We start from the raw sequence: 14333 nt of genomic DNA, 5'->3' as shown, positions 1-14333 counted from the left end.
ACTCTAGGGCTGACAGCAGCCTTAAAAACTGTTCATGTATAAAATATCCAAACCTGAATGTATTTTTTGGCTAATCCAGCAAAGAAAATATGTGGGAAAGTACTTCATCACTTTACACAACAACAGTCGTACTCATTAATTTACAACACTGGCTGTTAAACGTCAGACAAATTAGGCATGGGAGGGTCGTGGGAGTTTGCCCATCCAGTCTACATGCGTTTTTTGGACTTGGAGAAAGCCACCAAGGAGTCCTGTGGAGGGCATTGTGGGAGTACGAAGTACCAGGGTCATTGCTACGAACTATTCGGTCCTTGCATAACCAAGGTGAGAGTTGTGTCTGCATACTCTGCACAAAGCCAAACACGATTTCAGTGGACGTTGGCCTGTTTGTGATATTCATGGACAGGATCTCAAGGCACAGCCAGCAGAGGAGAGCGTCTGGTTTCATCTCCTTGCAGATGATGTGGTTTTGTTGGTTTCAAGTTGATATAAATTAATATATAGTTATGTTTAATCTACCAAAGTGTGGACATAATGTGTGCTTTCATTCAGTCACTAAAACAAAAATAATCACCAACCAGTGGTTCTCTTGAATCTGTACAACAGGTGAGACAGTTCTGATATAAGTTCTTGTTACAGTGGTCAAGTGATGAATCAGTTTGTCTTCACTGTGTGCAACCTTTTTAGAAAAACTTTATTTAAATGTATTCTAAAGCTGAATGTGTCCTTTGTGTGTGTGCTTTGTTGCAGGGGACATTTTTAGGCGTGTACTTCATGTCTACCACTGAGCTGCTGCAGAACACCTCAGTCCTGGCCGTGCTTCTCTTCCTGGCTTTAATCCTGCAGAGGACCTTCCTACAGGCCTCGTACTACGTCACCATAGAGACCGGCATCAACCTGCGGGGAGCCCTGCTGGTGAGTGAAGCATCATGGAAACTTCAGTTCAGACGTTTTGTTTCCACACTGAGGTGTTGCTTTGAAAAGCTCTACATGAGTGATCTTCCTGACATTTCGGAGAGGCTGTCTGCTCATACAGAATTATTTGATCTCAATACAAACAGTCTGATTTGACAGCAGATCATTTAAAATGCTGAGGGAGCTGCTGCTCACAGCTGCAAATGCACCTTATGTTGTGCAGGTTGAAACTTAAAAACCACCACATGATTTTTTTAGTCAGTTTTTAGCATACATGAGGCGACATGACAGGGTTCCCCAGCGTTAAAGTACATATTCCTGCATTATTCAGTCGTGTCAGTCATACATTTATTTAAACGAATGAACCAGTGGGATAGAAAAGCCTCCAGCATTTAAACCTATGGGCTTAAAGGGACAGTTTGTGTCAGAGTGCGCTCCGACACTCAGAATGAGTATTTCTGAACGCACCACTCACATCATCTTCATCCATTGTCGAAAACAAGCCAACAGAACTTGCTAGCTAGCGCTGGCTATGTCTGTGGAGAATTGTTTTGCCTCCAGCTAAGCCCCGCCCACCTAAAAAGGTCTTACTGTTTACTAACAGTAAAAGGGTCTATGGATAAGTTCCTCATACATCCCCACTTCAAAAAATCCAAACTATCCTTCTAAATTAAACCCCAGGATACAACTTCTGCCACTGACTATAAAAACTGGTACATAATCTTCTGCTGATAAACTATAAAATCATATTTCTGTGAGATTACTTTGTAACATGAATGCAGCGTCATATCCATCATGACAGATTTATTGCCTCAACATTAAGAGTAACTGTACACGTCTGTTTCATTAACCAGGCGATGATTTACAACAAGATCCTGCGTCTGTCCACCTCCAACATGTCCATGGGGGAGATGACACTGGGACAGATCAACAACCTGGTTGCCATAGAGACCAACCAGCTGATGTGGTTCCTCTTCCTCTGCCCCAACCTGTGGGCCATGCCTGTGCAGGTAGGATGAACGGGACCTCTGTACATCAGTGACTGTATTTAATGTTCTCCAGTGATGTTTCAGTAAAGACTTTACCACCATCTCTCTCTGTGTGTTTTATTTCTTTGTCTGCAGATCGTGATGGGAGTGATCCTGCTCTACTATTTGTTGGGCTGCAGTGCTTTGGTTGGAGCAGCTGTCATAGTTCTGCTGGCTCCAGTCCAGTATCACATCGCTACCAAGCTGGCAGACACACAGAAGAGCACACTAGTAAGCAGTTTACTTATATAACTCTTTGCTTTGAAATACAATTTATTTCCTGCAGATTTCTTTGCAGATTTATTAAGAAAACAACAAGACAATCATTTAATTATTTTACAGTTTTTAACTACTTTGGTCTTCAGTGTTAGTTCAATATGTATGGAGACCAAGAACGACCATGCTTACAATCAGCTTTAACATCTGTTATCTGATTTTTAGGTTAATTAGGGGCCAGGCAGCCTAAGCTGCCAGGACCCTATTGTTATCCTGCATGTTCTTCTTCTTCTTCTTCTTCTTCTTCCGAGGAAATCATACTTAACATGCACGAAAAATCACCAAACTTTGCACAAAGGTCCAGTCCCATGCCAGATATCCTCAGCTGCAAAAACAGTCCAGTCCCATGCCAGATATCCTCAGCTGCAAAAACAGGCCAATAGTCCCGATGGTGGCGCTACAGCAAGCCTCTAAAGTTCAAAACTTTGAAAATTCACAACAAATCAACCATATGTGCTACAACTTCACAACTTTCATTAAACTGTAGCCCCAATACTGAAGAAACTTTTGTACATTTAAACCTATTGCAAATTATGAAGTCCATCACTCTGTTTTNTTGTTAAAAACAAATTACCAACATCTCCATGCTGTCTAGATGCAATTTGTGTATTTTTGGATTTTTGGATTTTTGTCTTAATAACTGAATTTTTGACAGCCGTTTGAAATCTGCCTTTACACACTAACAGCTGCTGTCTTGCACACAGGTGACTGGCTTAGTCAATTTGTGAAGCTACATGTGATGTTTCTGTTTGCCAATTAGTTCAGTGAGATAGAGGATGGTTCTTGGTGTTGAAAATTGTGAGTTCAAGCCTCAGCTCGTGCAACATTTCCATTTGAGAAATCTACCCAAACTTTTCATAAAGGTCCAGTCCCATGCCAGATGTCCTCAACTGGAAACTCAAGCCAATAGTCCTGATGGTGGCGCTACAGCAAGCCTCTAAATGTCAAAACTTTGAAAATTCATAACAAATCAACCATATGTGCTACAGCTTTGGAACTTTCACTTTGAAATGTGCTTTTCCATGGCATGGATGGCTACTGTCTGGCACCCTGATGCTTGGCTCAGTCAATTTGTGAAGCCACACATGAACTGTCATTTGCCAGTTAGCTCAGTGAGATAGAAGACGGACCTCAGTCTCAGAAGTTGTGAGTTCAAGCCTCAACTAAGGCAGAACAGACATTCTAATGTGAAAGTCCTATGTTCAGACATCATGCTATGTGGATTAGAGACTACTAAGATTAAGCTAGATCAGGCCAGTTTGTTCATAATTGCTAGCAGTTAATGTTATTCTTACTTTCTTGTTCTTGAGTTTTTTCTTTCCTTTGTATATTATGAGTCTGATCACTTCAGCCACTCATCCACAATTTGAAGGGCATGCCATAATTATATGATGTAACTTCTATGTTGTGATATGCTTTGTTTTAGTGTGTGTGTTGCTCAGAATTGCCTAATTTTGCCTAAAATTGCCCGGCCCCAACCATTCCTGCGCAGCAGCTATAATTTATGATTGATTCCTTGGAATAACAAGATAACTTCTGTCAGGAACGCTCATTTATTGAAACAAATGGAAATACAGTTATATTTGGCGCTGAGGGCTCCGCTCTTGAGGTGCTCCCCGGATAGACAAACAGCATGCTAAGCCAAAACAGAAAACACAATGCAGAAACCCCCAGGTATACAAGAGAGGGCCCAAGCCCTGAATTAGAATGATGGTGACTCCTCGGGTTGTGGAGGTAAAGCTTTGCCACCAGCAGCAGCAGCAGTAGCAACAGCAGCAGTGCGTGGCAGGGATCAGTGAGTAGGAAGCCATATTTAAATGGACCGCCTTGTGAAGGAATGGGCTGTGATCAGTGTGAGACTGATAAGAAACAATGATCCAATCAGCTGCCTGTCAGCTTTTTACAGCTGGGGTGTATGACCTCTGTTTGCTTCATGCTTCAATGCTTCATATTTATGAGAAAATTACTTTTTATTTTTTATTTTTTTTATTTTATATACTTTATTAATCCCCGAGGGGAAATTCAATTTTACACTCTGTTGTCAATTACACACAGGTCCGAACACACACATGCACAAACTGGACCTATACATGCACTAAATGGAGAGATGTCAGAGTGGGCTGCCCATGACAGGCGCTCCGAGCAGTTGGGGGGTTTGGTGCCTTGCTCAGGGGCACCTCGGCAGTGCCCAGGAGGTGAACTGGCACCTCTCCAGCTACCAGTCCACGCTCCACATTTTGGTCCGGACAGGGACTTGAACAGGCGACCCTCCGGTTCCCAACCCAAGTCCCTATGGACTGAGCTACTGCCGCCCAAATTGCCCAATTTGGTGTGATCACAGGATAATTATACTAATTTATTGCTGGAATACAGGTCTTTTTTTTCTCTCCCTTTTTTGGCCACTCCAAGCACCCTTAGCATAACATCAAGAACAGACAAGCATCAAAAACCAGGCGGCGGCTGGCTTGACTGCAGTGTAATTATTCCATAATCTTGAAAAACAGAAGTCGTTTTCTTGTGATAAATTGCTTTACTCCATAATGGATGGCCGTTCTCGGCTTCACTAAATACGGCACAGATTATCACATCATTTTTACTTTCTGTTGCCTCGTTTAGGAACACTCAACAGATCGTCTGAAAAAGACCACAGAGATTTTAAAGGGCATAAAGCTGCTGAAGCTGTATGCCTGGGAGAACATCTTCTGTGACAGCGTGGAGGACACTAGAGGCAAAGAGCTCACAAGTCTTAAGACCTTCGCCTTCTACACATCCATGTCCAGTAAGATGAAAACAGAATCTATGACCTGAGTTGGAGTCATGTTTGTTGCATATAGATAGTATTTACCAGGGTCAGTATTTATTAATCCATTTATTAATGTATAGTGACTGTTTTCTGCTTTGCCTGACACAACACACTTGTTTTCTCTCTGTGCAGTCTTCATGAATGCTGCTATCCCCATCGCTGCCGTTCTTGCGGTAAGACAATTTTACCACACATTTTTTACCACATTCATACAGTATGGATGTCCAGTCAGTGTTGATGGTAAATGCACTCTATGTATTGACTGAGTTCTCACCTAAAATTCATTGTTTTAAATGTAGACGCGCAGCAGGTGCGCTCAAACGCCAGAGTGATGCAGTCGTGGTGCACACGTGTCCCTGAGCGCCTGTTTTTCAGGGCAGGCCACTGTGCCCTGAGATAAACAAAGATGAACTTTTGGAATGCAGCAGTGCACCGCATGTCATGTGACGAGGAACAACCAATCACAGCGGACAGATATCTTTCCCTTCTTCCATAAATATCAGTCTATGAAGTTGATCATTTTAGTGCAGCGCTGCCAGAGCTTTATATCTGTCCCACAGACGATATTTTTGGCCTAATACACACGTACAAAACAGCGCCTGGAAGAAGATCAGCTCTGCACTCAGGGTTTCTGGTAATTAGGCTGTGATATGGTGTTGGTTATGGTCGCTTAGCAACCTGAGATGCAACCTGCCTCCGCGCCCTTGAAAGTTGGCACGGAGAAGGCACAAGAAAAGTGCCCAGCACCAAACCTCACATTTTCCAGGCGGTTTAAGACACAGCATGTGTTTGGCCCCTTAAGAAGTGAGTGGGTGAGAGTGTGTGTGTGTGTGTGTGTGTGTGTGTGTGTGTGTGTGTGTGTGTGTGTGTGTGTGTGTGTGTGTGTAGAAGCACTTTGTCACGACATTCTTAGGAGTTCTTACACTCTGATACTATTTTAATACCAGATACTTGTTTTATTATATTTTGTTTTCATGTTTTAATGTGTGTCTTGTCTTCACAACAAATTTCTTATTGGGTATTAAACCTTGACCCTTGTTTTGGCTGATAAAGTAGTAGCTATAGGCTTGTGTGCAATGCATTCTGGTATATGTAGGCTTCTTGGTCTGACTGGACGTCCATAAAAGATGGTGAATTTTCCCTTTAAATGTCCTACGTGTGTTTTTTTCTGTTCTTTTTAAACCATAATAATATCTGCCAATATCAACAAGGGTTAGTAAACTTACAATCTTGTCTTGTAGACGTTTGTGACGCATCACTTCCTCAATAAAGTCGGTCCCACTCCTTCTGAGGCCTTCGCAGCTCTGGCGTTGTTCCACATCCTGGTCACCCCTCTGTTCCTGCTCTCCACTGTGGTCAGATTTGCAGTCAAGGCTCTGGTCAGGTGAGTGTTTGTAAATAAATGATTCTTCTTACTGTGCTTTGTGTTGTATTTGTCATTGTAAAGAGTGTTACTGCTGAGGCCATGTGGTAATGCTGTGCTGGCTGAGGGAGAAGGAGATGTGGACATGACTAAACAAGGAAGACAAACCGGACGAGGTTCCTGCGGTAAATCTAATTAAAGGAACATGGAGGAAACCTGACAGCAGCGAGGAGAAACTCTAAACTCCCGAGAGATTACTGGTATTGGTATCGTCACAATCACACTTCATGGACTGAATGTGTATGTGTGTGTGTGTTCGCAGTGTCCAGAAGCTTGGTGAGTTTCTTCAGAGTGACGAAATTGGAGACGACTGCTGGAGAAACGGAGACATGTCTCTTTCCATGGAAGCAGGAAAGAAACACCTGGGAGTGGTGAGTGTTAATGAAACCAGATCAATCAACAAAACTGATCATCGACAAGGGAAATGGAACATACGTTTTGATTTTATAGAAAGGCACACTGCACTTTCTGTACAATCTGGATGGTATTTTTGTTGTTGTAACCATCATTGCCATTTTGTTTGAACAATTTAAATATCAACATCAGTGCTGATATCTGCAGCACCATGATAAACACAGCAAATGGTCAGACAGCCATTTTTGTATCCAAATTATTTAAACCACCGTTTTAGTGCTTTGATTGATGATAGACGGGGTCGTAGGTGAAGATGAAGTATGTGGGATCACATCTACGTTAAGTAAAGGAGCTTAAAGTTTGTCCATATAGCTCCAAAAATTTGCCTTAATTCAACAGTTTGTACGATATCCTGCAAATTAGCACTGCACAACTGACGTAACATCCTTCCTGTAAAGTTATGTATTTAACGTTAAGTTACTGTGGTTAGGTTTAGGAAAAGAAACATGGTGACAACGTACACACAGTCTGAACACTGGTCTCCAGGGGAAAGTCCAGTGTTTTTTGACCCATCCACCACCCCAACCTGCCTCCTTACCGGACCGCTCAGGACCGCTTCCTTCTTTACTTCTGTCAGTGCATTGGTCATGTGATCGCACATGGGTTTTTATGGGCGTCTAAACTGTGCCAAAACTGACCGTATTGAGCTCTCATAGTTTTGTGGCATTGTTTACCGTACAGGATGTCAGCTAATTTACAGTTGCCACCAGTGGTTGAATTGAGGGGGGATGAGGGGGGATGCATGTGGTAACGTGTTTTTCCGAGCCGTCTTTAAATGCACCATGAGTAGACTGCGCCAGGCGGCATACACATGCTGTCGTGTTGTTGAGTAATGCTCTTGCATGTAGATAATGTTAGCTAAATGATGACTAATTAATAGAGGCCAATATATCAAGTTAAGCTAGTTAACAAGAACACTAATGTTATTGTTACCTATGTTAAATCGCTTGGTAGCTAGTTTCATGCTAGGATAAACCCACTTCTCCTTCATTTCTGCGCAGAACTTATGCTCACTATTGCTTTGCATGTATTTGTTTAATCTTTATTGCCACAATATAAAGAGCAGGGTCAAGGAGGAGACAGTGGACCAGAGGCCAGCAAGGGTGATCATGCAGGGTTCTCATAGGTGAGGAGAGATTATAACTGGCTGAGAGAAAATATCTAGAGCATAAAAGTGACTTTGAGGTTAATTTCCACAGCTGTCACCACTACTATTCCTATTTCTTTCATTCATTTTAAATTTTGCTTTGCACATTTATTATCTATATTATTGCAATAGATAGAAGAGGGACAGGAAGAAACCAGGCAGGTATCAGGACAGGGACCTGATAGCATCACCAAAGGCTTCACAGGTAAGGAGAAATTATAACTGGCTAAGGAAATGTCTATAGGATAAGAGTGACTCAAAGATTAATTATCACAGCTATTTCAGAACTACTCTTATTTATACTCTAAAATGTTTTTTGTCTGTACTGCAATAGCAATACTACTGCATTATTTGTGTTTCTAAAGGCAGCAGGTATAGGTCATGCCATTTTTCTTTATCTTGATTAATTTTGCACATCTGTGCTGTCATATTTGATGATGTGTGCATGCAAAAAAAATCAAAGCTACATTGCATCCCCCTTGTTAAAAATTAACAATTCGACCACTGGTTGCCACCAATTACTAACATGATGCTAATGTGTAGTTGGGGCCATTCTTATGAAGGTAATAAAATTATAACACAGAGGCTCCATAGTCTGAGACAAAAGGGCAAACTCTTTTTTGGTTGGTAAAATTAACAAAGTGTAGCCAAGGAGCTTGTACTAAATGAGGAATTATACCCTCCTAACTGGGATTGTTTGCTCAGTGACCAGGAATGGCAAAACGACCAGGAAGTCAAACTTTGTTTCAGAAAGCTCTACGTCAGAACATAATTAGACCTGATTTTAATGAACCTGCAGCAAAGATTTTTTTACTCAGCTCAGGTCTGAGCTCTTCTTTAGACGTCTCATTTAATGACTTCTGAGTAATGACGAGCTCCAAACTGTAAAAAATCTAAACATTTATCTTGTATTTAAAACAGATGGTGTGAACAAAGCACACTGAAGCTGCCAGGAAGTGGCTTTAATGTGCTGAGTTTAACAGCCAGAGTTTCCTCCTGGACAGGAGCTTTGGATCAATGAGGTGCGCTAGACGACACGGCACACATTCCTTCCGTGTTACTCCAGGTAACTCGTGTTCCATTATGGCGACTGGTGGCTTTAGTAACAGGGTGCTAAGGGACGTTGTATAACATCATCTCTGCTGCTGACTCCTGCTGTGGAAACCCTAACGAGCACTGAGCAGATCCTCAAAGGAATATTCATGTATTTAGACAGTGGTGTGCTCGGGAACTGCCCATTGGTCCGACAGCCCATTGGTCCGACATCCCATTGTTCCGACCATATTAAACCCATTGTTCCGAAGTCCCGTTGTTCCGAAATCATCATGATGCCCTGTGGTTAAGATCTGGTTAGGTTTAGGCACAAAAACCACTTGGTTAGGGTCAGGAAAAGATCATGGTGTGGGTTAAAATGAAAAAGAAAGTGACAAACACATAAACCGTGAGCCTGCTCCGCCTCAAGCCTTTCCCAGCTGACCCAGAGCTGGTCGCGGCGCACCATCAAGGCAGAAATACGCCCGCCGGGAGCCGTTCAGCACCGCGGACCAATGGGATGTCGGACCAATGGGCTGTCAGACCAATGACATGGACCTGGTGTGCTCACAGTCAGACGGCTTATCTAAATTTAAGTGATAAAAAACTAAGCTTTTAATAGAAAACTGGTGTTTCTTCTAGAGCAACATTTAAAGGTACACTACGCAGGATTGTCGGTTACTGTTCTAAACCTTACACCAGACCAGTGAAATCTTGACAACTTAAGACCTTTCTGGTCGACTGACATTTGGTCGACTATCAGGGGGCAGCTGTATAACGTGGTTGGTTTGGTTTTGGTTGAATATAAAAGTTTGTATAAAAACTGTCATCAAACATAACTCCTTCATTGCTCGTTAGATAGTCCGATTCTGCATCTGAAGAGTTAAAGAAATACCCTGATCCCAAACTTAAATCCTGCTGTGTGTAACTGCTCAGTCTGACTCTGCCCCAAACTGCATGTGCAGACATTTTGCAGCTGACATGCAGCACAAACCACAAGTCAGAGCTCAAGTTCAAGGTTCAGATGTCATTTAATGTTACTCACATCTCAAAAACAACATGTCATTTTGGTTCAGGGTGGGCTGGGATTAGTTAGTTATTCAGTTTCTACACTGAACACACGTAAACATGGCTGAGCAAAGTGAACAGTCAAAATATCCACTTATTCACATGGCATTTGGCAGAGTTCATATGGAGTGATTTTACCATTAGGTGTTCACTGATAATTTATGTCATGTTGTTTCCTTAGGACTAGTTGTTATGTTTTTAAAGGCTGCGGGGGTCTAACAGAACATCACCACCCAGTGAAGTGCAGCCAGACTTTAATCTGGTGTGTGTCTGAGGTTTCAGCCGACTCAGTCACATGGTGACTATTATGTTGCAGAGGGATTAACACTGTTTGTGTCTGTAGTGGGCAGTCAGACCACAGAGCTGAGTGACTCACAGAGCTCTGGAGAGGTTTAATGGTTTTCACATATAATGGATTATTTCTTTAAATGTATTATTCACTAACTCAGTGCAGCAGTTTATAGTATCAGGGTAATGCACGCTACTTAGATGTAAACAGTTAAACTGGGTTCAAGCCACGTTTTTTAGTCATACTGATAGTTGTTGTGCCTCCACGCCATGCAATGCAATAGCTGAGTCCGGAGACATTATGCCTTTGGGTTGTCCGTCCGTCCTTCTGTCCGTATGCCTGTATGTCCCATTTTTGTGAATGCAATATCTCAAGAACATCTCAAGGGAATTTCTTCAAGTTTGGCACAAATGTCCACTCAAACTCAACAATAAACATTAGTTTTTGTTGGTCATACATCAAAGGTCAAAGTCATCCTGACCTTGTCTTATGTCTTGTCTTATTCTCATGAACGTGTTATCTCAAGAACGCCTTGAGAGATTTTTTATTTTAAATTTGGGACAGGCACTTACTTGGAATTAAGGATGAACATAGAACTTAATTTGATTTTGGATTTTTTCAGAGGTCAAGGTTACCATGACCTTGCATCCGTCTTATTCTTGTGAACGCAATATCTCAAGAACATCTTGAGGGAACTGCTTCCAATTTGGCACAAACATCCACACTGAGTCAAGGATTACTTGATTTGAAGTCGGAGGTTGAAGTTCAAGGACACTGTGACCTTGTCCATAGCATCTCATGAATGCAGTATTAATTAAGAACACCTTGAGAGAATTTCTTTGATAGACTGATTAGAATGTCATGATAAAAAGTCAAGGTCACTGTAACCTTGCATTCTTGTGAAAGTGGTATCTCAAGAACACCTTGAAGAAATTTCTTTAAATTTGGCACAAATTTGGCTCACTTGAAATCAAGGATGAACTTTGAACGTAATTAGATTTCGGTGTTCAAAGGTCGAGGTCACTGTGACCCTGCATCCATCTCATTCTTGTGAATGCAATATCTCAAGAACAGCTCAGGGGAATTTCTTTGGCACAAAGGACTCAAGGATGAACTGATGAGAATGTGGTGGTCAAAGGTCAAGATCACTGTGACCTTGTGCCCGTCTCATTTCATGAACGCAATATCTCAAGTAGGCCTTGAGGGAATTTCCTCAAATTTGGCACAAACGTCCACTTGGACTCAATGATGAAGAATTTTGTGGTCAAAGGTCAAATTTCAAGGTTACTGTGACCTTGCAAAACGTATTTTTGGCCCTAACTCAAGAATTTATACACCAGCTACGACAAAACTTCACACAGATGTCTTACAGGGTAAAATGATAAAGTGATGACATTTTATATCCAAAAGTCCAAAGATCAACTTCACTGTGGCGTCATAATGTTCTGCAAAACACTTTCAGGCCATAATTAAACATCATGACTCAGGAACAGAAGGAGAGACGTTTCGGCAGATACTGAATTGGTGACTCTAAACTTCTGTGTCCACCTTTAAACTGTGCTGATTGTATAGATCTTCTCTTCTTTTGGGGGTAAGATGTGTGTGAAGCCTCCATGTTTACACAGACATGGATGTAAGCTGTCAGAGACACATGACATGTTTGTGGAGCCATACAGCCACGAGGCAGTAATTTTAGTTTTCATTATTTGATCACTTCTACACAACGTTAAAGCTCCATTTGCAGCTATTTAGTTGCAGCTGCATTATTATGTTCCTTTTATGAAGCCATTACAAACTCAAAGTGGTCACTCTTTTTGTTTGGTCCCAGGATATGTGGGAGCTAAGTGGCCTCTGCTGTGGTGTTATTGGACTGTGCTCTCCATAAGATTACTAAATCAATCTCACAGTGTGGCAATAATGTGACTCTCTGTGACCTAATGTGTCCTCTGCTTTGCGATCAGTTCTTCTGCCAGCTACATCATTTACCCATTTATCCCTGAATCAAGTATACGTGTAAAAGCATAACTTCCTTTATTCTGGAAGCCTTTTCTGAGGAAAGAGCAATAACAGAGGGGGTGTTAGGAACAGCAAATGTAGACGTTTTCATGTTCTTTATATACTGCAGGTTGTGTTTAATTAGTCACATTAATAGTGAGACCAAATGATGCCAGTCAGTTTGTTGTGTCCTAACAACCAGTCAGATTGTTGTGAAATTTTGTATTAATATTCATGGTCTCCAGAGGATGATTCCTGGTGATTTTGTTGACTCCCTGAGCTTTCATCTAGCTCGAAAGTTTCCTCATGAGCAGCACGTTGGTCATTGACAAGGTAACATTAAGAGAAATGGACATAAACATTTGTTGTAGACATTCATTGTCCTTACAGGATGAATCTCAATGTCTTTAGTTAACCTCTGATCTTTACTTTACAGCAGCAGCATCATCAGGCAACAGTTTCCACTTGCACACAAGAAATATCAAAATCTAATATGTACATTACCATGAATTCTTGAAGAATATTCATACTCCCCAGATGAATGGTTTATGTTTTGTTTATTTACATTTTAGCCCTACAACTGGTAGTATCTTTCTTGAACTTCTTGTTAACACTTTCCTTGTCAGAGTTTTATTTTTAAGTTTCCAGCCATCGGCAGCATTTTTGATCATATCACTAATCTTTCAAGACCCACGATATACTTTGTTCGATGACCTTGCATCCGTCTTATTCTTGTGAAAGCAATATCTCAAGAACATCTTGAGGGAACTGCTTCCAGTTTATTACAACTCGACTTCCGTACCCTGACTACTCCCTCAGATGTTTGCCCCAGGCGTCAGATGACATGTGGAAAGGGACATGATGCTACGTGACATAGCCAGCGTGACCTTTAGCCTCATGTAACAGCAGAGATTCTTTGTGATGTTGGTGTGAATATCTGTTATGTTGCAGTATTACAAAGATAACAGGACTTCACATGAAGTACAAAGACCCTGATGTTGAGTATGTTTGTATAAAGTCTGTCTGGATAAGAAGAACAGAGTAATGTGCGAGCAGTGGGATTGAACCCTCTGGGGCAGCATCCTCTAGACTCATATCAGAGGGAACCCCCGCGCTGCTTCTTCTTCTCCCCAGGGAATTAAAGCGGATACAGGAAGGTCTCAAGTTTATTAGTTAATGCTAACTTCAAATCTCTCTCTCTTTTAATATCCCCCTCAAGACCAAAGCCATCAACAGGAAGCAGCCAATGCGCTACCAGATGGACCACTACGAGCAGCCGACCAGGCGACAGATGAGGCCGACGGAGACAGAGGATGTGGCTGTAAAGGTCAGGGTCAAAGTTCACGTGTTGGGGAATGGTCAAAGGGGGGTGAGGACAGAAAAGGAGTATGAACTCTCAAAGACACCAGGGACATAACAGCCAGTGTCCAAGGTTAATGGTTATGTAGATTTTAGAGGTTTAGGTCTTAAACATTTTGTTTAGAGTTAAGGAAAGACACTGCCAGTTGAATTTTCCTGTTAGCAGGATATTGTCTGGTCCAGTCAGTAACAATGGAGAGGTCTTTTATGGCATGGTACTGCGGTTTCCTCCAAAGATTTGGAAGAGAGGCAGAACCAGCTCTATAAAAGTAGAAATCTTTGTTGTGGTTTCTGTGTGAGAGAACTGAGACAGGCGGTAAGAGGCAGGAGTGATAACTCCGCTCTCCAGACTTCTGCCTGGCACTTTAACAGTCCCCTCATAGTGATAAAGCTTAACCAGACCTTCAGGGAGAGACAAGTTTAGTAAACAGAGGGATGAGTTGCCATTGTGAAGCAAGATGAGACAGAAGAGGGGGCATTTAACAGAAATGAAATATTCTGAGAAAGAAATTAACATAAGAAGATATATCCAGGATGTCAAACTGACTCAGCAGCAACAACAGGTTAAAAAGACAAAGATAGTT

At 41.8% G+C, this 14333-nt stretch overlaps 2 protein-coding genes across 5 annotated transcripts in view; one reads left to right on the top strand and one right to left on the bottom strand.

The window, feature by feature from the left end:
• abcc9 (ATP-binding cassette, sub-family C (CFTR/MRP), member 9) overlaps positions 1–14333 on the top strand; it is a 555625-nt gene that overhangs the window by 22370 nt on the left and 518922 nt on the right. For all 4 annotated transcript variants that reach the window (XR_007569361.1, XR_007569360.1, XM_050036263.1 and 1 more), the window contains 8 exons: positions 751–915; positions 1770–1925; positions 2040–2174; positions 4836–4998; positions 5155–5195; positions 6264–6406; positions 6708–6816; positions 13610–13717. Coding sequence is in view for 2 of the 4 variants with exons in the window: in XM_050036263.1 (XP_049892220.1) it covers positions 751–915; positions 1770–1925; positions 2040–2174; positions 4836–4998; positions 5155–5195; positions 6264–6406; positions 6708–6816; positions 13610–13717 (1020 nt within the window). In the remaining 2 variants the exon portion in view is untranslated. The remainder of the gene's footprint in view (positions 1–750; positions 916–1769; positions 1926–2039; positions 2175–4835; positions 4999–5154; positions 5196–6263; positions 6407–6707; positions 6817–13609; positions 13718–14333) is intronic.
• The window catches only part of ptpro (protein tyrosine phosphatase receptor type O), a 201047-nt gene that overhangs the window by 155638 nt on the left and 31076 nt on the right, over positions 1–14333 (bottom strand). The gene's annotated exons all lie outside the window — the stretch shown is intronic.

This window comes from Epinephelus moara, chromosome 23 (genome assembly GCF_006386435.1).
Source record: "Epinephelus moara isolate mb chromosome 23, YSFRI_EMoa_1.0, whole genome shotgun sequence".
NCBI classification, from domain to species: Eukaryota; Metazoa; Chordata; class Actinopteri; order Perciformes; family Serranidae; genus Epinephelus; species Epinephelus moara.
The sequence above is the reverse complement of the archived record's forward strand: the minus strand, read 5'-3'. Positions and strand labels throughout refer to the sequence as shown.